Below are 22,188 nucleotides of genomic sequence, written 5' to 3'. Positions count from 1 at the left end.
CAGATGATGAAACTGAGAGTGGGGGTCAATGTAAGATAGAGCCCTATATCCCTGGTAAAGTGCAAGGGCTAGACTTAGGACATGGTTGGGCCAAACTTATCTGGGGGACTGCCTCATCAAAAGCACAGTGGAACATCCAGGTTTTTAGATCTTTACTAAAGGTGGATAGGGTGGGTGCCAGTCTAATCTCCCTGGGGAGAGAGTTCCAGAGCCGGGAGACCACCACCAAGAAGGCCCTCTCCCTCATCCCCACCAACCGCGCTTGTGACGGAGTTGGGAACAAGAGGAGAGCCTCCCCAGCTGATCTTAGAGATCATGCAGGTTCGTAGGGGAAGATGTGGTCGCGAAGCTAGGCAGGTCCTGAACCGTTTAGGGCTTTATAGGTGATAACCTGCACCTTGAATTGGGACTGGAAACTTATTGGGTATTAATACTGTAAATAAATAAATAAATAGATCTCGCTTCTACTGTAATTAGCTCACCAAGAAAAGGCTTTTTCTTCTTCCGTGCCCAGGAAATGGCTTGAAGTTTTCCCTCAGTACCCCTGTGTCCAAAGCCTCCAGGAACTAACACACAACTGGAAAACACAACATATAAAATGAGTAATAGGTGAGAGGACAGAACAAACACATGGGTGATTTTAGGTGGGAGTACACTAAGCTTGCATCTTCGCACCAGGCTATTTGTAAACCTTCAATTTTTCAGGTTTTTTAAAATAAACAAAAACAATTTTGGTACAAAAACATTTTTTCAAAACAGATGTCAGACTTGTGTGGTCCTTAGGAAATTATTTGTCTCCTTTGACTCCCCACCAGAAATGAAAAAATGTTTTTTTAAGAAAGAAAACATCTCCATGGGTATGGTTTTTGCCATAAATGCAGTTTCAGATTTTTAAAAAATATATGTCTTCGTCATATATAATTAGATTCAACTGAATCTACAGATATGGAGGGCTAACTATACCTTGTTATTTGTGTGGAGATATTTCCTTCATATCTAAACTGAAAATCAGAAGTTTCTTATCCACAATAATTATGACATAAATGAAAACAAACAGAAGTAAATTAAACACATTCATGAAACCAATTAAACAAAGATGAGCTCCTAATACATCTAATATACATTCAGATCCAGTGTAAGTTTTTATGATATCAGGACATCTTAGTATATTAACATATACCAAGTAATGGAAATTATAATACAATAAAATAGAAAAATCTGAAACTCACTCTGCTTTGCACAGTTTTTGCCAGGCTTGATGAAATTTCACTGGATTCTCAACTTCCATGCAATGTTCAAGGTCTGCTGAGTCTATGTACTAATTAAGAAAACACATGCAGTTTTTTTCACACCCTGACATATTTAACAGAGCCAAATTACTTCTATATTAATAATCTCAGTTGCCTGTTACTCATGAAGAGTAATTTTTCACAACCGCATGTAAAAAATGTGCCTCAGAATATTACAATTTGCCACACAAACACAGAGAATTGCACAAGGTTCCGAAATACAAACATCACTGAACTTCCCCGCTGAACACACAACTACATCCTTCTAAAAATCCCTCATAGCAAAGCAATGATGTGTATCTATTTTTTTATTCTTGGTGGTGCAGCGGATTAAACTGTTGAGCTGCTGAACTTGCTGACTGAAAGGTCAGCGGTTCAAAACCCGGGAGCAGGGTGCGCTCCTGCTGTTAGCTACAGCTTCTGCCAATCTAGCTGTTCAAAAACATGCAAGTATGAGTAGTTCAATGGGTACCGCTCCAGCGGGAAGGTAATGACACTCCATGCAGTCATGCCAGCCACATGACCTAGGGGGCGTCTACAGACAATGCCAGCTCTTCAGCTTAAAAATGGAGATGAGCACCACACCACAGAGTCTAACATAACTAGATTTAATGCCAAGGCGAAACTTTACTATAATATACTTATTTTTATTCTTGTTTTTGCACACAGTAATGCAACACAAAAAGCTTTTATTTGAGGGGGGCAGAGGGTGGGAAGTATGACAGGAAACAAAACATGAGACGTGCTCTATTGCCTAACTTGCAAAGTTGGAGCAAAGAGGCAAGTGAGATTCATGACTGAATACAAAAATGCTGTTGAGATACCAGATTTTTGGCAAGATGAAAGGCGGGCTGATGACTTGAATGGAATGAGACAAAGACCCACCAGATGGAAAATGTGTGGAGGTGGAGTGGGAAGAATAGATAGAATCGAAGAGAAAGATGTACCAGGTAGAGGGATAAAAATGTCATCTTGGCAAAGAGAGAAAGAACCTGGATGGATAAAGAGAAATAAAAAGCAGCAAGATCCATTGTAAAAAAAAAAAAGGGAGGGGAGAAGAACTGCATGTGTGGGTATGTGGATGGATGTTGAGAGAAAAACAATGCCATAATGGGAGGGAATGAATACCAGGGTGGGAAGGGTTAAGGAGTTGATAACCCATATGGAACAAGGTACTTCTGTGAATGACTCACAATTTCAAACTTCTGGTTACCTCCACTTTGATTTTAGTGGAAATTGATGTAAAGATTTAAAAAAACATGTACTATCTCCAACATTCTACATAAATGCATATTTGAGGACACTTATGTGCAGTGAGGACAATGAAAAGAAAGCTTGATGGCATAGACATGACAGTGCTTGTCTCTTCAACCTCCGCCTTTATTATTCTTTTCAAAGCATTCTCAGTTTCTCTGACTAAACTGATTGAATCAGAGATTCACAATGGTTTCAAGAGACATTCAAAGTATAGGGTGTTTTAAAGTGATGGACCCAATTTCAAAGCAGTATATTTCACAATAGCAACAATTACACAAAAAAGTGACAAATGATTTAATAAGTTATCAAGTTTTATCAACCATTTTGAGCCAGAAACAAATCTGAAAAGTAACTCAGTAATTTTTATTTATTTTTTATTTCAATTATTTATACCCCGCCCTCCTCACCCGAGGGGACTCAGGGCGGCTTACAAGTGGCAATTGATGCCGTTACACTGATATACAATAAACTAAAATGATTAAAACAGTTAAAACAGTCATAAAATAGTCATAAAATACAATATACAAAGTTTAAAACAATGCAAAGTGCTTATGCCATTCATCCACCAGACCTTATACAAGAGCCGTAATTCAGACCGCATCGAAGCCAACACATGTAAATCTCATAAGGCCTTATAACACCACCTTGCAAATGTCTGAGGCTAGGGGAAGCTGGATCTACACTGCCCTATATCCCAGGATCTGATCCCTGATTATCTTCTTATCCCAGATTATCTGGCAGTGTAAGGTGAAGGTTTTCCCCTGACATTAAGTCTAGTCCGACTCTGGGGGTTGGTGCTCATCTCTATTTCTAAACCGAAGAGCTGGCGTTGTCTGTAGACGCCTCCAAGGTCATGTGGCTGGCAAGTTCAGCAGCTCAGCGGTTTTACCTGCTGCACCACCGAGGGCTCCCATCTGGCAGTGTAGACTTATATAGTCTAGTTCAAGTAGATAATTTGGCATCAGATCCTGGGATATAGAGCAGTGTAAATTCAGCTGGAGACACATCTAACAGAAATCATTTGAAACTCTATGCCCCCATTTTTTCAAGTGATAAGAGTTTCATTCATGGATGTTCATGGTTACAGAGATATAGTGATTTCGGATCAATCTTTCTGAAACACCTTGTACATTCCATGAATATGAATCCATAGCTCAAGACGTATAACATCACAGTAATTCACATGGCATCTTCAGGAATCTCTATAAATATCGCTTTTTCCAGTCAAGAAAATCAGAGGTTCTATTCTGTCTAATTTCATCCATACATATTAAAGTTAATCTGCTCAGTAGCAGTGAATGCCTCAATTTAATGCAATTGCTGAACTCAGAACTTTCGTTTGCAGTAAGATAACTGAGATAATATCATCAACTTCTATAACCTGCTGTTAAGAATTCCCAGGCTCTATCCACACTGTCAAATAATGAAGTTTCAAAATTCAGTTTAACTGCATTGAACCAGATTATATGAGTCTACACTGCCATATAATACAGCTCAATGCAGTGAAACCATTCTGAAATGTCATTATTTGGCAATATATTATATGACAGACGCACAGAAGCAAAATTTTAAAAGAATGTACTTGCTGCACATAATTCCAGGGTAACTAGCAGTGGAAATGTGATTATCACATTTGAATTGTAAAATTTAGACCTCCTCTAAACTCTAACTATTAATTAGATCTAAAAACACATCCTCTAAAATAATCTATCTAAGACTTCTATAAAGACAGCACATTTATAATGCAATGCAGAAACCAGTTGTGATTACATTCACCACTTGTTTAATCATTAGTCATTTATTAAATAATGTCCATAACATCTAAAGATTTGATGAGAATTAATGAATTTAACATATTCATCTAGATAGTAACTATTTGCCAAGAGTGCAGCACTGCCTCTTATAATGCAGAAAACTAATTAAGGAAACTATTCTAAGATAGTATTTTCAAAAATACTGCAACATATTCAAATCACATCTTCTATGCCTAATAAATTTTAGTTACATTATACTTTGTTTCTGAGCAACTGCTACAAGATGAAAGCCAGTGAAAGCTATTAAATGTATAAGCATCTTAGGATGGAAGGAAAATGCAAAGGAAGGAAAGATTGATCCTCACCATTAAATTGAGCCTGTGGTTTATTGCTAGAGCTGAATGTTCCAAAGCCTTGAAAACTGAGGCATAGCAATCACTCAGTTTTGTATATTTGCCAACCAGTGCTACAGAACATGTCTTCAGCATCCTCTCATATCTGTGAAGATAAGTATACAATACATCTTTTATTCTGATGGGTCATTAAATAATTCTAATTCTTAGTTAGCTTTGCTTTAAATTCATACACAGAAAATGTACTTATATGATTTTTAAAAGAAAAACCATGTAAAAACACATTCCTAAGTGTTGTAAATAAGATACATGAGGCTCTTAGAACACCACTTCTATCAGAAATGGCAAAGTAGCCTGTCTCATAAATTCTATTTATTTTGTACTTTTACCATGGTGGGGACATTTGGATTTTCTCCTTTAGATTCCAAAATATTTTGAAGGCTGCAATCCTAAAGACAGATATTTTGGAACCATTCATAAATCATTAATAGTCAGCATGGTGCATACTGGACATGGGCTGCATCTACATTGCAGAATTAATGTAGTTTGACAACACATTAACGACTATGGCCCGATGCTATGGAATCCTGTGATTTGTAGTTTGCTGAGGCACCAGAACTCTTTGGCAGAGAAGGCTAAAGACCTTGCAAAACTACTAGTTTCATGATTCCAAAGCATTGACCAATGACAATTAAGGTGATGTCAAACTGGATTAATTCTACAGTGTAGATGGACGTTAAGACTAAATCCTTTCTTGGCCATGGAAACCTACTGGATGAACTCAGGTAAGTTACATCTCAAACCCTAAGAAGAAAGAAATAATAATTCTTCTCTGAATAAGTGCTGCCAAAAATCCCTAAAGTGTCACCAGAGATGAGAATTTGATCCAAATTAGTTTTTTAACATCATGATAATTGACTATGTATAAATTATGTAAAAATAAGTCTGTATAACTAGGGTACATATCAAGGTCCAGAGCAATGTGGATGCTAATCCATCGTAACATATACACAACATACTATTCTGTGGTTCCAGTGATAGAGAAGTGAAGGCAGGATGTCTGGTTCTAAAGTTGCAAATGTATTGCTACTGTGTGGTTTCAAGTCGTTTCTGACATATGGCAACTCTACACTGCCATATGGAGCCCCGGTGGCGAAGTGCGTTAAAGCACTGAGCTGGAGACCGAAAGGTCCCAGGTTCAAATCCCGGGAGCGGCGTGAGCGGCCGCTGTTAGCTCCAGCTCCTGCCAACCTAGCAGTTTGAAAACATGCCAATGTGAGTAGATCAATAGGTACCGCTCCAGTGGGAAGGTAACGGCGCTCCATGCAGTCATGCCGGCCACATGACCTTGGAGGTGTCTACGGACAAGGCCGGCTCTTCAGCTTAGAAATGGAGATGAGCACCAACCCCCCAGAGTCAGACATGACCGGAGTTAACGTCAGGGGAAACCTTTACCTTTATCTTTACACTGCCATATAAAATCCAGATTATCTGCTTTGAACTGGATTATATGGCAGTGCAGACTCATATAATCCAGTTCAATCTGGATTATCTGCTTTGACAATCTGGATTATATGGCAGTGTAGAAGGGGCCTATCACAAGGATTTTCAATGCTCAAACCACTAAACTACGCTGGCTCTCCAAGTATCCACACAGTAAAAGATTATAATTTTTGGTGATCATTAGACATTTGAACATTGTCAGTATTGTCAAAATAATACAAATTAAAATAGGACACAAAATATTCTTTTGCTATTCTACCCAAAAAACAGAAGTACCTTAATTTTTGTATCATTGTCGTCATTGCAAACCAACCATGCCAAAGGTTATGTAGGCGTGGCAAAGCCATTAAGAGTACTACTACAAATTTGTCTGTAAAATATATAGTTATCGGATGGGGGAGGAGATGTTAAATAACTAAACAAAGGACAGAATAGTACCTATCTGCCATTTTTTTCCATCTGAAAAGCTGTTCACTTGGTCGGTCATCAATTGGCAGGTTTAGTCTGTCTTTAAAGTATTTAATGATGCCTTGTTCTTCCAAAAGAATTGGCACTCGGTAAGTGGACGAAACATCATGGATGAATATTACCTAGAAAATGTGACCTTTAATTGTAAATATATGATATTTAGATACAGTATAAATATATACATCTATGGAACTTCTGATTAAACATTCTTTGATGATTACCGTATGTCAATCAGTCAGATGAATTTTACTCAATAAATTACCAACTTAATATGGTTGTTTGAATTAAAGTTGCAATTCAAACTTAGTAATTAATTGAAGGCAGAGATCTTAAAACTTTGTCACTGGCAAGACAGGGGAGAGAGACATAACAGAACACTGACCTCCTGGTTTCAACCTCTTGATAGAGTAAGATTACACCAAGTGACAATGGATTGCAACTCTGCCAGGAAACAAATATTGCGCTGTAGAGAACACTCATTAATTTATATTATTTCATTTCCTAAGCAGACCACTGTTAAAAGTAGATTAATACCAGAAGCTTAATTTCCTGATTTCTCTGAAGATGCAATACTGACATCTGCTGGATTAGTGGGATTAAAAAAAACAAAACAGAATGCTTGTCTAACAATTCCACTTTATTTCTAAAGTTTTTAAAAAAGGTAAGTAGAATCTCACAGAGATTACTATACATCATGGAATTAGAGAATTCTTAAAAATAATTATTTCAAAGGATATTTTCTTTGCGCTTTGATTATGCCCATAAATGATCACTTCCAATATCTCTATTTGAAGAAAGAAAGAGGGAGGAAAACACAAAAGATGCTTACAAAGTGTTACAAACAGTATTAAAAACCCAACAAACCTGTTCAGGTTCCACATGACAAAACATGGATATCTTTTCTTTCACAGCCATTTCTATAGGTTTAGTACTTCTGCAAACTATCTGTCAAAAATACAAAGATATAGCCATGTTAGTCAGGAATATCAGTATATAGCTAAAGAAGTAGACATTGTCTATGAAAGCTTATGCTACCAACTTTGTCTCTACAGTGTTACAATATCCCTTTCCATAAACAGACATACATATCAGCAGAAATAATATGAGAAAACAATTTACAGAGCTAACATATTGTTCCTTTTTAAAGTAATTAAAAACAAGTTTTAGAGATATAACTTCTTCCAAATGTTATTCAACAAACAATATAATTCATATCCCTCTTTGCAAATATGTGTTTTGTAGCTGACAAGATTTCTAAAGCTTACTTTTTCTTCAGTCATCTGTCAAAATCAATAAAACAAGTAGAGCCAACAATACAGTATTTTACGCACTAAGGTGTAGAATCAGAGGATTGAGTGTAAAATTGGGAGACACATGTATTGGAACTACATCTCCGACTCAACAAATATTTGCTGAGCATATCTTCTGATAAACAAGATATTTTACAAAAATTACAGTACATTATTTCTTCTAATACATTCCTGAGTTCCAGTCTTTCCTACACCTTATACATACTTGAAAATATATCCACCTTGCAATCTCTTCTGATTGGCTTTCCTTTCTATCTTAGTATTGCAGATTTTATCAAACTCACCAAATCAGGAGACAATCCAAGACCTCTTAAAGCCCGAACACTGTTTTGAGTTGGTTTTGTCTTCTGTTCTCCAGTAGCATTAGGCTAAAATATATATATATATGACACAATTTTGGATTCTAAAACTTTTTCACATGATCAACTATAGCATATTCAAACACATGTTGCTTACATTTTAAAGTCTCTTTCTACCATAACTTCCCAGCATGGAACAATATGGTGTTAAAGCACTACAAGAGATGCCCATCCAACCCAACCCACTTAAAGAACTCCAAAGAAGGAGACTCCATCAGCCTCCAAGGCAAACTATTCCACTGCCAAATTGTTCTTACTTTCAGGCAGCTGGCACGTCTTCTACATGACAAAATTATTTGACCAGTGAGAAGCTGTCTATAGTATGAAAATAAAAGAAACCCATATAAATTTATTGTGTAGTGTAACAGATTGTGTAGGAAAGGACCAAGATCAGGAAAAACATACAGCATTTCAATAAATGCTTCAATGACTTTAAAAAGTGGGGAGGGGGGGGGGAATGTGTGCCTATCTTAAGCTACAAAATACTAACATACACACACATATATATATATATATTCCTTATATATATATAAAGTAGGCAGTTCGCCTTTTCTTCTTCAGAAAGAAGCTTGTGTAGACTTAAAAAGGTAATCTGCATCATCACTTATCTTTCTCATTTAGGTTCTGATTTAGGTTTCACTTCCCCAGACTCCTCTTCTGGTATTAAACAATATGCACCATTAAGGAGGCAACTGTTTCACATACTGAGGTGGAGCATTAGGACTATAAATGTGCTCTTCCAACTCCCATTTATATCTCAGTAAACAAACTTCAGAAATCAAAACTCCTTCTAACGATGTGTTTCCATGCCTGCCCAGCTACTCTTTTCCCTTCTCATCCTCTTTCTAGGTAGATTTTGAGGTGCATCAACATTGGGAGGATGCTGACAGAGGGATGAAGAAACATAAGACTTTCTGCATCAAACAGCAGCAATGTTTCCGCAGTAAATAATGCAATAAAACTTAAGCTTGAAAAGAGTGGGATTCTTTTTCAAGCAGGTCACTTGCCAACTCCAAGCAAGATAAACAGTTGCCACCTTCACAATCCATATTAAACACACATGAACTGCTAAACAGAGGAAAAATAGATAAGGTTGTCTCACCAGTTGCTCCCAGAATGCTAAAATAGCATAGATCGAGACATCTGGCCACTTAAATGAAATCATAAGAAAAGTGAAGACCAGTGAAGAAAAATCACCCCTGAATACATTTCAAGTGGTCTTTAGAAGATCTGTATTTTTTTTCTTTACTTATGGATGACTTACCTGAGCCAATTGTTCCATTGCACATGTGCCTACAGTTAGTTTAGGATATATTTTTTTCTCTTCTATTTTGTGGGGTAGGAACCCATCCCTATTGTTTCCACATCATTTCTGCCTCTGGTATTAAAGTAAAACAAATACCGTAATGCCCAGGATCACATCAGCTTGTTACCTGAGATAAGCCTGGACTTTGATTTACCCTTTAACTTAGTTTGCTATCATTGGGGCCATGTGTGGAAAGGCAGAATAGAAATAGAAATACATAGAATAGAAATCTGAGAAATACATTTTAAATTGTCAATGGATGCTACGAAAACATCGGTTTTTGTTGTTCAATAACATGTTCGACTACTGCATTATCAGGAACTAGCTGTGCCCGGCCACGCGTTGCTGTGGCTTAGTCTGGTGGTGTTGGTCAGTCTACATTAGGTTGTATTTATGCTGTGACCTCCATACTTCCTTATACTCACATTAGTAGTAGTATTTGAAGTCTGTTACCTTCTTCAATTTTTGTGTTGATTGATAATTGCTTGAGATCCCTGTTGTCTTTGGTTTGTTGTTAATTGTAATGTCTGATTCTGCTGAGTGCGGTTTATATTTTTATTGTGGTACAATAGTCTTTTTTTTTCTTTTGCCTGTGTAGGTGTTTATTATTATTGTTGTTATAGTGGTCATGAAGGTTGGATAAGTTAGATGCTACTGTATTGTTTTTTGGAGGCCCAGTGTAGCACTGACTGGCCTCTCAGCCTCAGTGCCTGGCTGTTTCTTGCCTGTGATGGTGTTGATTCTTATTGTTGTTGTTGTTGTCATTGTTATTATTGTAATTGTTTTTTTGGAGGCCAAGTGTGAATGTAGGGATTGGGGAGGTGGATGAGTTGTGTTGTCAAACTTTGTATTTGTTATAGTCACAATGCGTTGTTGTGAGTTTTGTGGGTCCGGATTGCGGTTTTGTGGTGTGGTTGTGTTGTTACAACTGAGAGGCAAGGCTTTTGTGTTGTGTTGCCAAGTTTTGTATTTCTGGGGCGTTTAGTTGTGTGCCAAGTTTTGTATTTCTGGGGCGTTTAGTTGTGTTGTTATAGTCACGATGCACTGTTGTGAGTTTTGTGGGTCCGGATTGTGGTTTTGTGGTGTGGTTGTGTTGTTACAATTGGGAGGGAATGCTTTTGTGTTGTGTTGCCAAGTTTCGTATTTCTGGGGCGTTTAGATGTGTTGTTATAGTCATGATGCGTTGTTGTGAGTTTTGTGGGTCCAGTGTGGTTGTGTTGTTACAACTGGGAGGAAAGGCTTTTGCATTGTTTTGCCAAGTTTTGTATTTCTGGGGCATTTAGTTGTGTTGTTATAGTCATGATGCATTGTTGTGAGTTTTGTGGGTCCGGATTGTGGTTTTGTGGTGTGGTTGTGTTGTTACAAATGGGAGGCTAGGCTTTTGCATTGTTTTGCCAAGTATTGTATTTCTGGGGCGTTTAGTTGTGTGCCAAGTTTCGTATTTCTGGGACGTTTAGTTGTGTTGTTATAGTCATGATGCATTGTTGTGAGTTTTGTGGGTCCGGATTGTGGTTTTGTGGTGTGGTTGTGTTGTTACAAATGGGAGGCAAGGCTTTTGCATTGTTTTGCCAAGTTTTGTATTTCTGGGGCGTTTAGTTGTGTGCCAAGTTTCGTATTTCTGGGGCGTTTAGTTGTGTTGTTATAGTCACGATGCATTGTTGTGAGTTTTGTGGGTCCGGATTGTGGTTTTGTGGTGTGGTTGTGTTGTTACAACCGGGAGGCAAGGCTTTTGCGTTGTGTTGTCAAGTTTTATATTTCTGGGGTGTTTAGTTGTGTGCCAAGTTTCATATTTCTGGGGCATTTAGTTGTGTTGTTATAGTCACGATGCGTTGTTGTGAGTTTTATGGGTCCGGATTGTGGTTTTGTGGTGTGGTTGTGTTGTTACAACCTGGAGGGAAGGCTTTTGCGTTGTGTTGTCAAGTTTCGTATTTCTGGGGCGTTTAGTTGTGTTGTTATAGTCATGATGCGTTGTTGTGAGTTTTGTGGGTCCTGTGTGGTTTTGTGGTGTGGTTGTGTTGTTACAACTGGGAGGCAAGGCTTTTGCATTGTGTTGCCAAGTTTTATATTTCTGGGGCGTTTAGTTGTGTTGTTATCGCATGATGCGCTGTTGTGAGTTTTGTGGGTCTGGATTGTGGTTTTGTGTTGTGGTTGTGTTGTTGTAACCTGGAGGCAAGCCTTTTGCATTGTGTTGCCAAATTTTGTATTTCTGGGATGTTTAGTTTTGTTGTTATAGTCACTGCGCAAACAACTTTATCATTTTATATATATAGATATCTGCAGAAAAGCAGACTCATTAAAAGGAAATCATACCTTCCTGTTGATCATCTCTGTAAAGAGTCAAGTGTCCCAGATATTCTAAAATGTGACTTTCAAAGAAGTGCCTTGGTTTCTAAAAATTGTTTCTTTAAAACAAAATGCTAATGTCAATTCTATATTAAAAACAATGTAATCTACCCCAAATCTCCAGGTTTTTAATTCTCTCAAAATTAATCTTTAACTTCTCAATCCTTTATTAGAAACACAAGAGTCTTATTTTTTATTTGTTTTGACATTGCTAGGGTGAGAAAATGAACACATGGAAGACAACCCATGTTACTGAACTGACATAATTTGTTTTTCTTGCACAGTTCTGAAATATAGCTTGCATAAGTGTATCTTAACAAATTCTAACTGTGAAAAATAATATACAATATAATATCATATGAATTTACCTGTGGTACCAGGCTAACATGGATATTGCAGAAGTTCTCCCGCTTGGCTTTAAACTGAAATTGTCGAAAAGCTTCTACAAATGGCATTCCTTCAATATCTCCAATTGTGCCACCCAGCTGAAAGGCAATATGTAGTTAACCAATCTGAGCAAAGTGAAAGTAAATGGACTGATTGCAATTTTATATATTTCCATGTTAAGACATTTAAAGAGAAAGTTGTATCATTATACAGTATAACCAAATCCCACAGTAATTTAGTCCAACATCTGGTAGTCAGCTACTGCTATTACGACTACTTCTGAAGCATAAACCAAATGTATATGACACTGAACAAGAACCATATAGGATTATTTCATTGCCAATTTAAGGAACCTTTGTCCGAAGACCAAAATTTACTTGAAGTCCCTAACATACGGACTTATCATTTGTCTTCTACTAGGCAGAGAGCCTTCTCGATTGTAGCCCCTCATTTATGGAATGCTTTGCCAGTTGAAACTCGAACTATCCGAGACCTACTTGCCTTTCGGAAAGCCTGAAAAACCTTGCTCTTCCAACAAGCTTTCAATGGGTGAAAAACTCGGGGCTATGCCTGTTTTTATTGTTGCTTTTATTGTTGTTTTTATTGTTTTTCTTGTTATTTTAAAGCTAAGTGTATTTTTAATCTATTTCTGTAAACCGCTCCGAGCCAAACTGGGAGTAGCGGTATACAAGTCTAATAAATAAATAAATAAATAATAGTAAAATAAGAAAAGAAAAACACTCTGCATTCAAATTATACCATAAGTAGTTGCCCTTACTCAAATTTTGATGAATAGAATTCATACTCACTTCAATTACACATATCTGTGGTTCTTTCTTATCACCATCAACTGGGACTTTTGCCTGATTCATTACCCATTCTTGAACAGCATCAGTAATATGTGGGACAACTATAAATCCAATCAAATATACATACGGATTAAAAAAATGTAATGTTTATAGTATCAAATCCCATTTCACCATGTGCATTTTCTTGCACCTGGATTCCCTACGAAATATACATGTCCATAACAAAGCAATTACTTGAGGAAAAAATTATTGTCGTTGTGCTTTCAAGATGTTTCCAACTTTTGATGACTCTAAAAAGAAGCTTTTATGGGGTTTTAAAAACGAGGTAAAGAATAGATTTTAACAAAATTTTAACAAACGCCTGCCAATGAAACAATGACCCATAGGTCAGGAACACTGTTTTCATTCTTTCTCCTCCAAAAAGGAACACTAAAGTTTGAAGTTGATGAAATTTGTGAATTCTGGCCTCAAAATGGAACACCAATTTTTGAGAAATCCTTGCCTAGCATGAAATTTTCTGAGTAGGGTTAACTAAATCACAGTATCTGTTTAATCGATTGTACCAAGAGACAAAGAATTAATGTCCATGCATTTCATCAATATAAAAGTACCTTGAACTGTTTTTCCCAAGTAATCACCATGCCTCTCTTTATTGATTACGTGCTGGTAGATTTTTCCAGTGGTGATGTTATTATCTTTATAAAGGTTGATGTCCAAGAACCTTTCATAGTTTCCCAGGTCCAAGTCAACTTCTCCTCCATCATTTAGAACAAACACTTCACCTGAAAAATAACAGCATTCATTAGTGTGCTTCCAATAGTATGAAGTTTCTTCAACTGGTTAATTAATTCCCAGTCCACCTAACAATAGCATTGCCTAATCCACATTTTACTAACTCCTTTGTGAGACTACCATGGGGGACCTTGTCAAAGGCCTTACTGAAATTGAGATATGCTACATCCATAGTATTCCCTTCATCTACCAAGGTTGTAACTCTATAAATAAAAAAAGAGAGAGAAGATTTTGTCTGGCATGACTTGCTTTTAAGAAACCCATGTTAACTTTTAATGAACATGCCATTCCTTTCTCAGTGCTTACAGATTGTCTGTTTAATGATCTGCTCAGGAATCTTTCCTGGTATCAATGTCACAGTGACTGGGCAGTAATTCTTTTGGTGCACTCCCTCATCCGTCTTTTCATTTATTTATGTTTTGAAGATGGGAATATTTGTCTTCTTCCAGTTTGCTTGAACTTGTCTTGTTCCTCAGGGATTCTCAAAACTGATTGCCAGTGGTTCTGAAATTACTTCTGCCAGTTCTTTGGATGTAAATCATTTGGTCCTGGAAACTTGAATTCATTTAAATTAGCTAGATATTCCCATACTGCCTCTTTACCTATTCTGCACTGCATTTCTCTTACTGTATCCTCTTCTGTTCTCCCCAAGTTGGGCACAGTTAATGTTTTAGTAGAAGACTGAGGCAAAGAAGATATTTCTGTCTTTTCTCTGTCCCCTGCCAGCATTTTGCCATCACCTGTATGCAGGGGCCCTATCTACCATTTCCTTGTTCTTTCTAATGCTATGGACATAACCATACTGCTTTTAACTTGTCTAGCAAGCTGACTTCATTCCGAGTTTTGGCTTTTCTAACTTTTTCCCTACATAAAATGGCGATTTGTTTGAATTCCTCTTTGATTATTTCTCCCTTTTTCCATTTCTTTTATGTGTTCCTTTTTCATTTTTTGTATATATCAATTCTGGTTTGTTTAGACACCTCCTATTTTTCCTCCTCATTAGAACTGTTTGAAAGTGTACCTCCAATATCTCATTTCTCAGAAATCCTCATCCATCATGAAGTCCAATTGGGACATGCCACAAAAGACACTTTACACTAACAGTTTTACTGGGCTGGAAAATTGAGAGAAGTTTATCAAAGGAATCCCTTTCTTTCTTTCTTTCTTTCTTTCTTTCTTTCTTTCTTTCTTTCTTTCTTTCTTTCTTTCTTATGGGATCACACTCAGTCTTTCCCTATGTTCACAACAATCAGTTTTTTAAAGTCTAGAATGTATGTCAGACTATGTTTGATTTCCCCTTTCCTCAATACAACAAACCACCAGATGACGCAATGATCAACAGCAATGGCAAACATAGTGAAGTGATCATTGAAAAAAAAATCACTGATCTTCAATGAATATCTTAAGACTGCATTACATTAAACATTAATAAAAAATACAGTTAACTAAAAAATCCTTTCTGTTTGCTATACAGTTAAATTGAAAGAGGTAATGTGGGAGAACTGGGTTGAGCATGCTCTGAAGTGTATCTCATATTGGGAATGGTCAAGGGTTGATAAGTCTTTGAATTCAGTGGACCCTGATCCTCTACGTTTCTTCTCTGCCCCCATTCAACTATTTCTGCCCCTCCAGAATTCTGATCCAGTGGGGCCATGCCATCACTGAATCCTTACGCTAACAGCTTTACTAGGCTAGAAAAGTGAAAGAAGTTCATCAAAGGAGTTGGATCCTAGACTCTGAACCTAACAGACCCAAGCTCTACATTTTATTCCTTTGATTAATGAGATCATTCCACACTGAAAAGGATTCAAAGCAATGAGTATTATAACCTAGAACTCTAAGCACAGCAGTGATTTTTTCAATAATACCACGCGAGTTCTCCACTATATAAACTGTTCTATATGATAGCTGATCACACTTCTAAAGAATGAAACTATCAAAGTCTGCTTTCATTTTGAAGAAGCACTAAAGGGGGACTTCTGACTATAATAAAGTTAAATTGTTATCAGACATGAGCAGGTGGTAAAAAAAACTCTCTTCCAATTATTCTAGTTTTCCTAATTTATCTGGAATTAAGAAATTTCTGACAGAATCACACAGGCTTATTTGCAGGTAGGTGTTTTTATCATCTGTTTAAAGACTTTTATTGTTTCTATGGCAGTTGAAATGATACCTTAAGCAATGTTATTAATATTTATGTATTATTATGTATTACAATATTGATTTCCCACTCTAGATAATAAGGTTATAAAAATTCAATTTACAACCATTTTTTAAATGACTCTCTTTAACAATCCAAATCTAAAATATAAAAACATTTTAAAACAATATAATTCCATATTTTAAGCAGAATCCTTAGATTCCAGACCCATTGACTCAAAGCCATTTTAGCATGCAATCACAATAAATCCAGTGCCTGTGCCAACTGGGCTTCAAAACAATATATAAGTTTAATATTGGGAAGGATGCAAATAGTTTTTAAAAATAAATTATCCTGCTCTTTGTCATTCTGGGGTTTGCACTGGTCACTGCTTGATGTAATGACGATGGCCAGAGCAACAAAGTAATGCAATGCGAGAGAGGGGAGGTGAGGAAGGAGGAATCACTCCTGGAAAAATGGAGTCAGACAAGACCACATGGATCTTGCACTCCTCCCTTCTTTGATCTCATCGCTCCAGCTATTGTTATTACTTTACTGGTGCTGACTTGCAAACAGTCTTATTTTCCTGTCCATTCGGCACTGCAAAACCCAGAAATAGTAAGATAATAAATTAATAAATAAATAAATTATTATTTTTATCGTGTCAGGAGAGAATTGAGGCAAGTCATTTCTGGTGTGAGAGAATTAGCCGTCTTCAAAGACATTGCCCAGGGGACAACAGTATGTATTACCTTCCTGTGAGGAGCTTCTCTCATGTCCCCGCATGGGAAGCTAGAGCTGAGAAGTGGGAGCTCACCCCATCTCACGGATTCGAACCGCCAACCTTCAGGTCAGCAGTTCAGCAGGCACAAGGGTTTAACCTATTGGGCCACCGCAGCTCCAATGATGATGATGATGATGATGATGATGATGTTGTGTTTGAGGCGGGTTACAACATCATTAAAAACATCTATAATAAACATCTATAAAATACACCTATTAAAACTTATTTCTATAAAATACCCCTATTAAAATGGATTTCTATAAGATACACATTAAACTACACAGAACAATGCAAAGTAGGTATCATTCTGTGTTCCTGGGCTAAGCCCAGAGAAAGCAGGATGGTGGTGGAAACAGTTTTATTCTGTTCTCAAATAGGAAGTGGTACAACTGTATACAGTACTGGTCCAAAACATGAATGACCTCTGGAACTTCAGAGCAGCTCTAACATAGCTTGTGACTTTTTCAAATGTGTTACAGCAAATGGACCCCATGGGTTAGATAGCCACCACGGAGTCCATTCACTACCAGACTGACTCATATGGACTGTGTAGCTGGGCCCTAAGTATTGGAAGCTAGGTAACTTGACTTGTTAGGATACAGATGGAACCAGATGGGAAAACTGAGTACTGTATATGCCAAGGCTGAAATAGAAAACAGGGCTCTTCTATATTCTATGGATATCTCTTGAATAAATAAAGTATTTAATCTATACAATGTCAGCTATTTTAAACTACAGCTTGTAAAAAAAATCATAAAGAAAAGGAATTTAGCCACATTTGCATGTAAAAGAAGTTACTCATACCATGCTCGTAAGGTGAAAAGGTTCCAGCATCAATATTAATGTATGGATCTATTTTGATTGCAGTAACTCGTAAGCCACATGACTTCAAGATTGTACCTATGCTGCTCGCAATAATTCCTTTACCAATGCCTGAGATGACACCACCAGTTACTAGGATGTACTTCATGGGCTGATTAAAGATGTGCCGTATATCTTGAGTGGGAATTCTGAAAGTAGAAAGATTATATGATTAAACATGAGTTTAGGAAGTTTCCTAGAAAAAGAAAGGAGAATATCCATGACACTTGAAGCTGGATTGCATCTGTTGCTGTGTTAGAACATGACTAAGACTCCTTCTACACGGCCATATAAAATCCAGATTATCTGCTTTGAACTAGATTATATGACAGTGTAGATTCAGATAATCCAGTACAAAGCAAATCATGTGGATTTTCTGCTTTGATAATCTGGATTATATGGCAGTGTAGAAGGGGCCTATATAGCCAAAACATGAAAAATTGAGATGGAAAATTGCTTTAAACAATTTTGTAGGGAAACAGTCTCTTTCTGGTTACAATTCAAAGTGCTATCTAAAGGTACATCTACGCTGTAGAATTAATGCAGTTTGACACTAGTTTAACTGCCATGGCTCTGTACGATGGAGTCATGAGAGTGGCACTAAAAATCCCATCATTCCATAGCATCAGGCTATGGCAATCAATGTGGCGTCAAAAGGCATTAATTCTACAGTGTTGGTGCCCCCTAAGACCTGAAAATCCTATATGAATACAGGCTACCCCAAAGATTATATTCTCCCATATAAGACAGGCATTTGGTCCTGCTATCATCAGAAATTAGGACAAGAGGGGGAGGGGCTCTTCAGTGACCATTTCCTTACTAGCCTCCTCCATTTTGCTTATATCAACAAGCAAAGGCCTTCTATTCAACCCTTCAGCATCAATTGACTGCCTGTTATGGTTAAGCTGTGCGGAACTACTAACTTTAGAAATCTTTATTAGTTATTAGTGTGAATTATTAAACCGTCCTTCATGTGTGTTTTAATAGTACAGCTGAATCTGTATTTTAACAGTGTAATTAAATTTGAATATGTGATCATGCTGGAACTACTTTTCAAATCAAATTGGAGGCTGCCTTGCAATCCAGTCCTAAAAAAGAGCAAGGCAGAAATTAAATACATCAACAAAACCCAAGAGAACAGTTGAAAACACTTTAACGGAGATTGGCAATACAGTATTCGCAACCCATGAAAATCTATTCAGAGATACCAGAAACAGAATGGAATATCCTAAAAGAAAGTGTGGCTGGCCAGCCATGGAACAGAAACGCTTCACATGGCAAAACTCCATCAGTACTGCTCTCCTCGCCTAGAAGTCATTTGCGACAACCGAAGGGGCTTAGCTTTCCATACAAAATATTCTAGGTCCCATCCCTGGCATCTTTAGACACAACTAGCAACGTTCTGTCTGACATCTTTGGAAGCCACTTCCCATACATGGAACTAGACTTGGTAGGCAATCCCCTATCTTTTGTCAAAGGGTGTGTCTACACTGTAGAATAAATACAGTTTGACACTACTTTAACTGCCATGGTTCAATGCAATGGAATCCTGGTAGAGCCAGTCCCCCAGCCACAAACATCTGACTTACAAGCAACTCCTAGTTAAGAACAGGAGTGAGTCAAAAGGAAGTGGGAGAAATCTACCCTTAGGAAGGAAAATTCACCACTGAAAGAGTTCTCATGGGGATAAGGTGTAGCTTTATCACCAATCCTGGATTCCACAACATGCCAAATTTTTCAAAATCCAATTCTCACAAGGACAGAAAGTGGGGTGAAATCTGAACAGGGGAACAGATGGCAAAACAAACACCACAGAGGTGTTCCACCCTTCAGAAAGCTATACAAAGCTTTTAAATATTTTTGGTTGGAGTGAGACTTTCAAAAGTACCTGTTATATACACATTCAGCTTAAGAACAAACCTACAGAACCTATCTTGTTCATAACTTGGGGACTGCCTGTATTAGTACTTTGCGGAGGCACCAGCACTGTTTGGAAGAGATGGCTAAAGATCGTGTAAAACTATGGCTCTCAGGATTCCAGAACATCGTGTGTGGCAGTTAAATTGTTTTAATTCTACAGTGTAGATGCAACCAAAGATGGTCATTCACAACTTTAATCTCCAAATACATTATTATGACTGACATACCCAAAAAGGTATTTTAGGCTGGATCTACACTGCCAGTTTCTGAATCCATATTATCTGCTTTGAACTGGATTATATGTGGCTACACTGCCATATAATCAAATTCAAAGCAGATAATCTATATCCAGAAACTGAATTATATGGCAGTGTAGATGGGGCCTTAATTAACCGTATGAGATTTAAAATTGGTTAATTATATTGAATAAGGCCATGGCTGTTCACTTATGAACATTAGGTAAAGGTTTCCCTTGACATTAAGTCTAGTTATGTCCGACTCTGGGGGTTGGTGCTCATCTCCATTTCTAAGCTGGCGTTGTCCATAGACACCTCCAAGATCATGTGGCCAGCATGACTGCATGGAGCACCGTTACCTTCCCGCCAAAGCGGTATCTATTGATCTACTCACATTTGCATGTTTTCGAACTGCTAGGTTGGCCGAAGCTGGAGCTAACAGTGGGAGCTCACCCTACTCCCCTGATTCGAACTGTTGACCTTCCCGTTCAGTTTAGCAGTTTAATCCGCTGCACCACCATGGCCCACAATTTGTTATATTTATTTCAGGATGCATACACTTTCCCTGCTTTCTTTTTTAAATAAAATATATGCTAGTAAATAATCTTCCAGGATGGCAAGACACAATTTAAGTCGACAGGCAGAAATATGGCGCCTATTCCTGGCACACTGGGGGGGAAATCTTAAAGATTTTAACATTACACTAAAAGATATATAGAAAAATGAAAAGAAGGTGAAAAGAAGAGAAAGATAGAAAGCAATAACTCCCAAGCACTTTTTCAGAATTTAGACCACTTGATTTGATTTACAAGGTTACTGAGAAAATGACATGACAGGAAGTAAGAACACTGCATAATGCCTGCTCCTGAAAAGAATAGCAGGGTTTTTAAAAGTAGGATAAAAGTAATTAATTCTTTAATCAATGCAGTTTGGGTGTCCTGGGGGGGATACAATATATATTATACAAATAAATGCAGAATATAACAAAGACAGGTTGAATATTCATCATCATCATCATCATTATTATTATTAATCACAAAGTCACGAAGAGTCAGAAACGACTGAATGAATAAACATTATTATTATTAATTTACTTTTCTCCAGCTTTTCTCCCACGAATGGGACTCAAAGTGGCGTACATAAGACCGCAACAAAGACATAATACAAAATACAAAATCCCTCATCCCACAACCCAACATATAAACAATAAAACACACTTTGTAGAAACACAAATTACAAAGATATAAATAAACATAAAAGTTATATATATCATTGTCAGTTTAAAAAGAACTCTACACCTCTGGCCACTGAGGTTATCCTAAAATTATCAATTGGAGACAACAGCATGGTGCAGTGGTTTGAGATTTAGCATTGGCTAATTATATTGACCAAGGCCATGGCTGTTCACTTATGAACATTAGGTAAAGGTTTTCCCTTGACATTAAGTCTAGTTGTGTCCGAATCTGAGGGTTGGTGCTCATCTCCATTTCTAAACCAAAGGGTTGTCGTTGTTCGTAGATGCCTCCAAGGTCATGTGGATGGCATGACTGCATGGAGCGACATTACCTTCCCACCGGAGTGGTACCTATTGATCTACTCACATTTACATGTTTTCAAACTGCTAGGTTGGCAGAAGCTAAGGCTAATAGTGGGAGCTCACCCCGCTCCTCACATTCGAACCACCAACCTTTTGGTCAGCAAGTTCAGCAGCTCAACGGTTTAAACCGCTGCGCCATTGGGGGCTCCTATTCACTACATGCTAAGATGTAAAAAGCTAAAGTCAGAAGTAAAGGCTTTGAGTAGAAAAGTATCCATTCTACACAACCAAGCAGAAAGAGAGCAGAAACAGAGAGGAGAGATTAGATACAGTACATTCCAACTGCCATACAGGAGATGGGGGAAGGGATTTCCCTCAGTCTCTTCTAAAGCCAACTAACTCTTCCTCATTGAGGACTGCAGACTTGGGCAGTGTGGGGTTGAATTCCAACAACTACAACTCCCATGATTCCATAGCATGGAGCCATGGTGGTTCAAGGAGAGTCAAAGTGCATTCATACTACAGTGTAGTAGATGCACTCTTAAAGGCACACAACAACATGCTTGGAATTTGGGATTTCTTTTTTCTCCTTGGGTTTTAGAACACTTGCATGTATATAATGACAGATCTTGGCGAAGGGACCCAAGTCTAAACAGGAAACGCATATATATGCACAGAAGAAATAGCTTTCCTTTACACCTCTTCCAATAGGGAGCTGCAGTCTCAAAACGAATGCACCTGTTGGGAGGCATCTCTACGTTGTAGAATGAATGCCGTTTG

General features: G+C 37.6%; 1 protein-coding gene across 7 annotated transcripts in view; it reads right to left on the bottom strand.

Moving 5' to 3' along the window:
* The window catches only part of ctps2 (CTP synthase 2), an 86,620-nt gene that overhangs the window by 38,190 nt on the left and 26,242 nt on the right, over positions 1-22,188 (bottom strand). For 6 of the 7 annotated variants that reach the window (XM_062975237.1, XM_062975238.1, XM_062975239.1 and 3 more), the window contains exons 2-12: positions 17,659-17,864; positions 13,750-13,920; positions 13,139-13,239; positions 12,311-12,427; positions 9,396-9,443; positions 8,219-8,302; positions 7,489-7,569; positions 6,595-6,746; positions 4,666-4,798; positions 1,230-1,318; positions 483-577 (exon numbers count right to left, since the gene is read on the bottom strand). In XM_062975237.1, coding sequence (XP_062831307.1) covers positions 483-577; positions 1,230-1,318; positions 4,666-4,798; positions 6,595-6,746; positions 7,489-7,569; positions 8,219-8,302; positions 9,396-9,443; positions 12,311-12,427; positions 13,139-13,239; positions 13,750-13,920; positions 17,659-17,864 — 1,277 coding nt within the window. The remainder of the gene's footprint in view (positions 1-482; positions 578-1,229; positions 1,319-4,665; positions 4,799-6,594; positions 6,747-7,488; positions 7,570-8,218; positions 8,303-9,395; positions 9,444-12,310; positions 12,428-13,138; positions 13,240-13,749; positions 13,921-17,658; positions 17,865-22,188) is intronic. The other variant, XM_062975234.1, reaches the window with a different exon arrangement.

Source organism: Anolis carolinensis, chromosome 3 (assembly GCF_035594765.1).
Source record: "Anolis carolinensis isolate JA03-04 chromosome 3, rAnoCar3.1.pri, whole genome shotgun sequence".
Taxonomy (NCBI): domain Eukaryota; kingdom Metazoa; phylum Chordata; class Lepidosauria; order Squamata; family Dactyloidae; genus Anolis; species Anolis carolinensis.
This window is presented reverse-complemented; position numbering and strand designations above follow the sequence as displayed.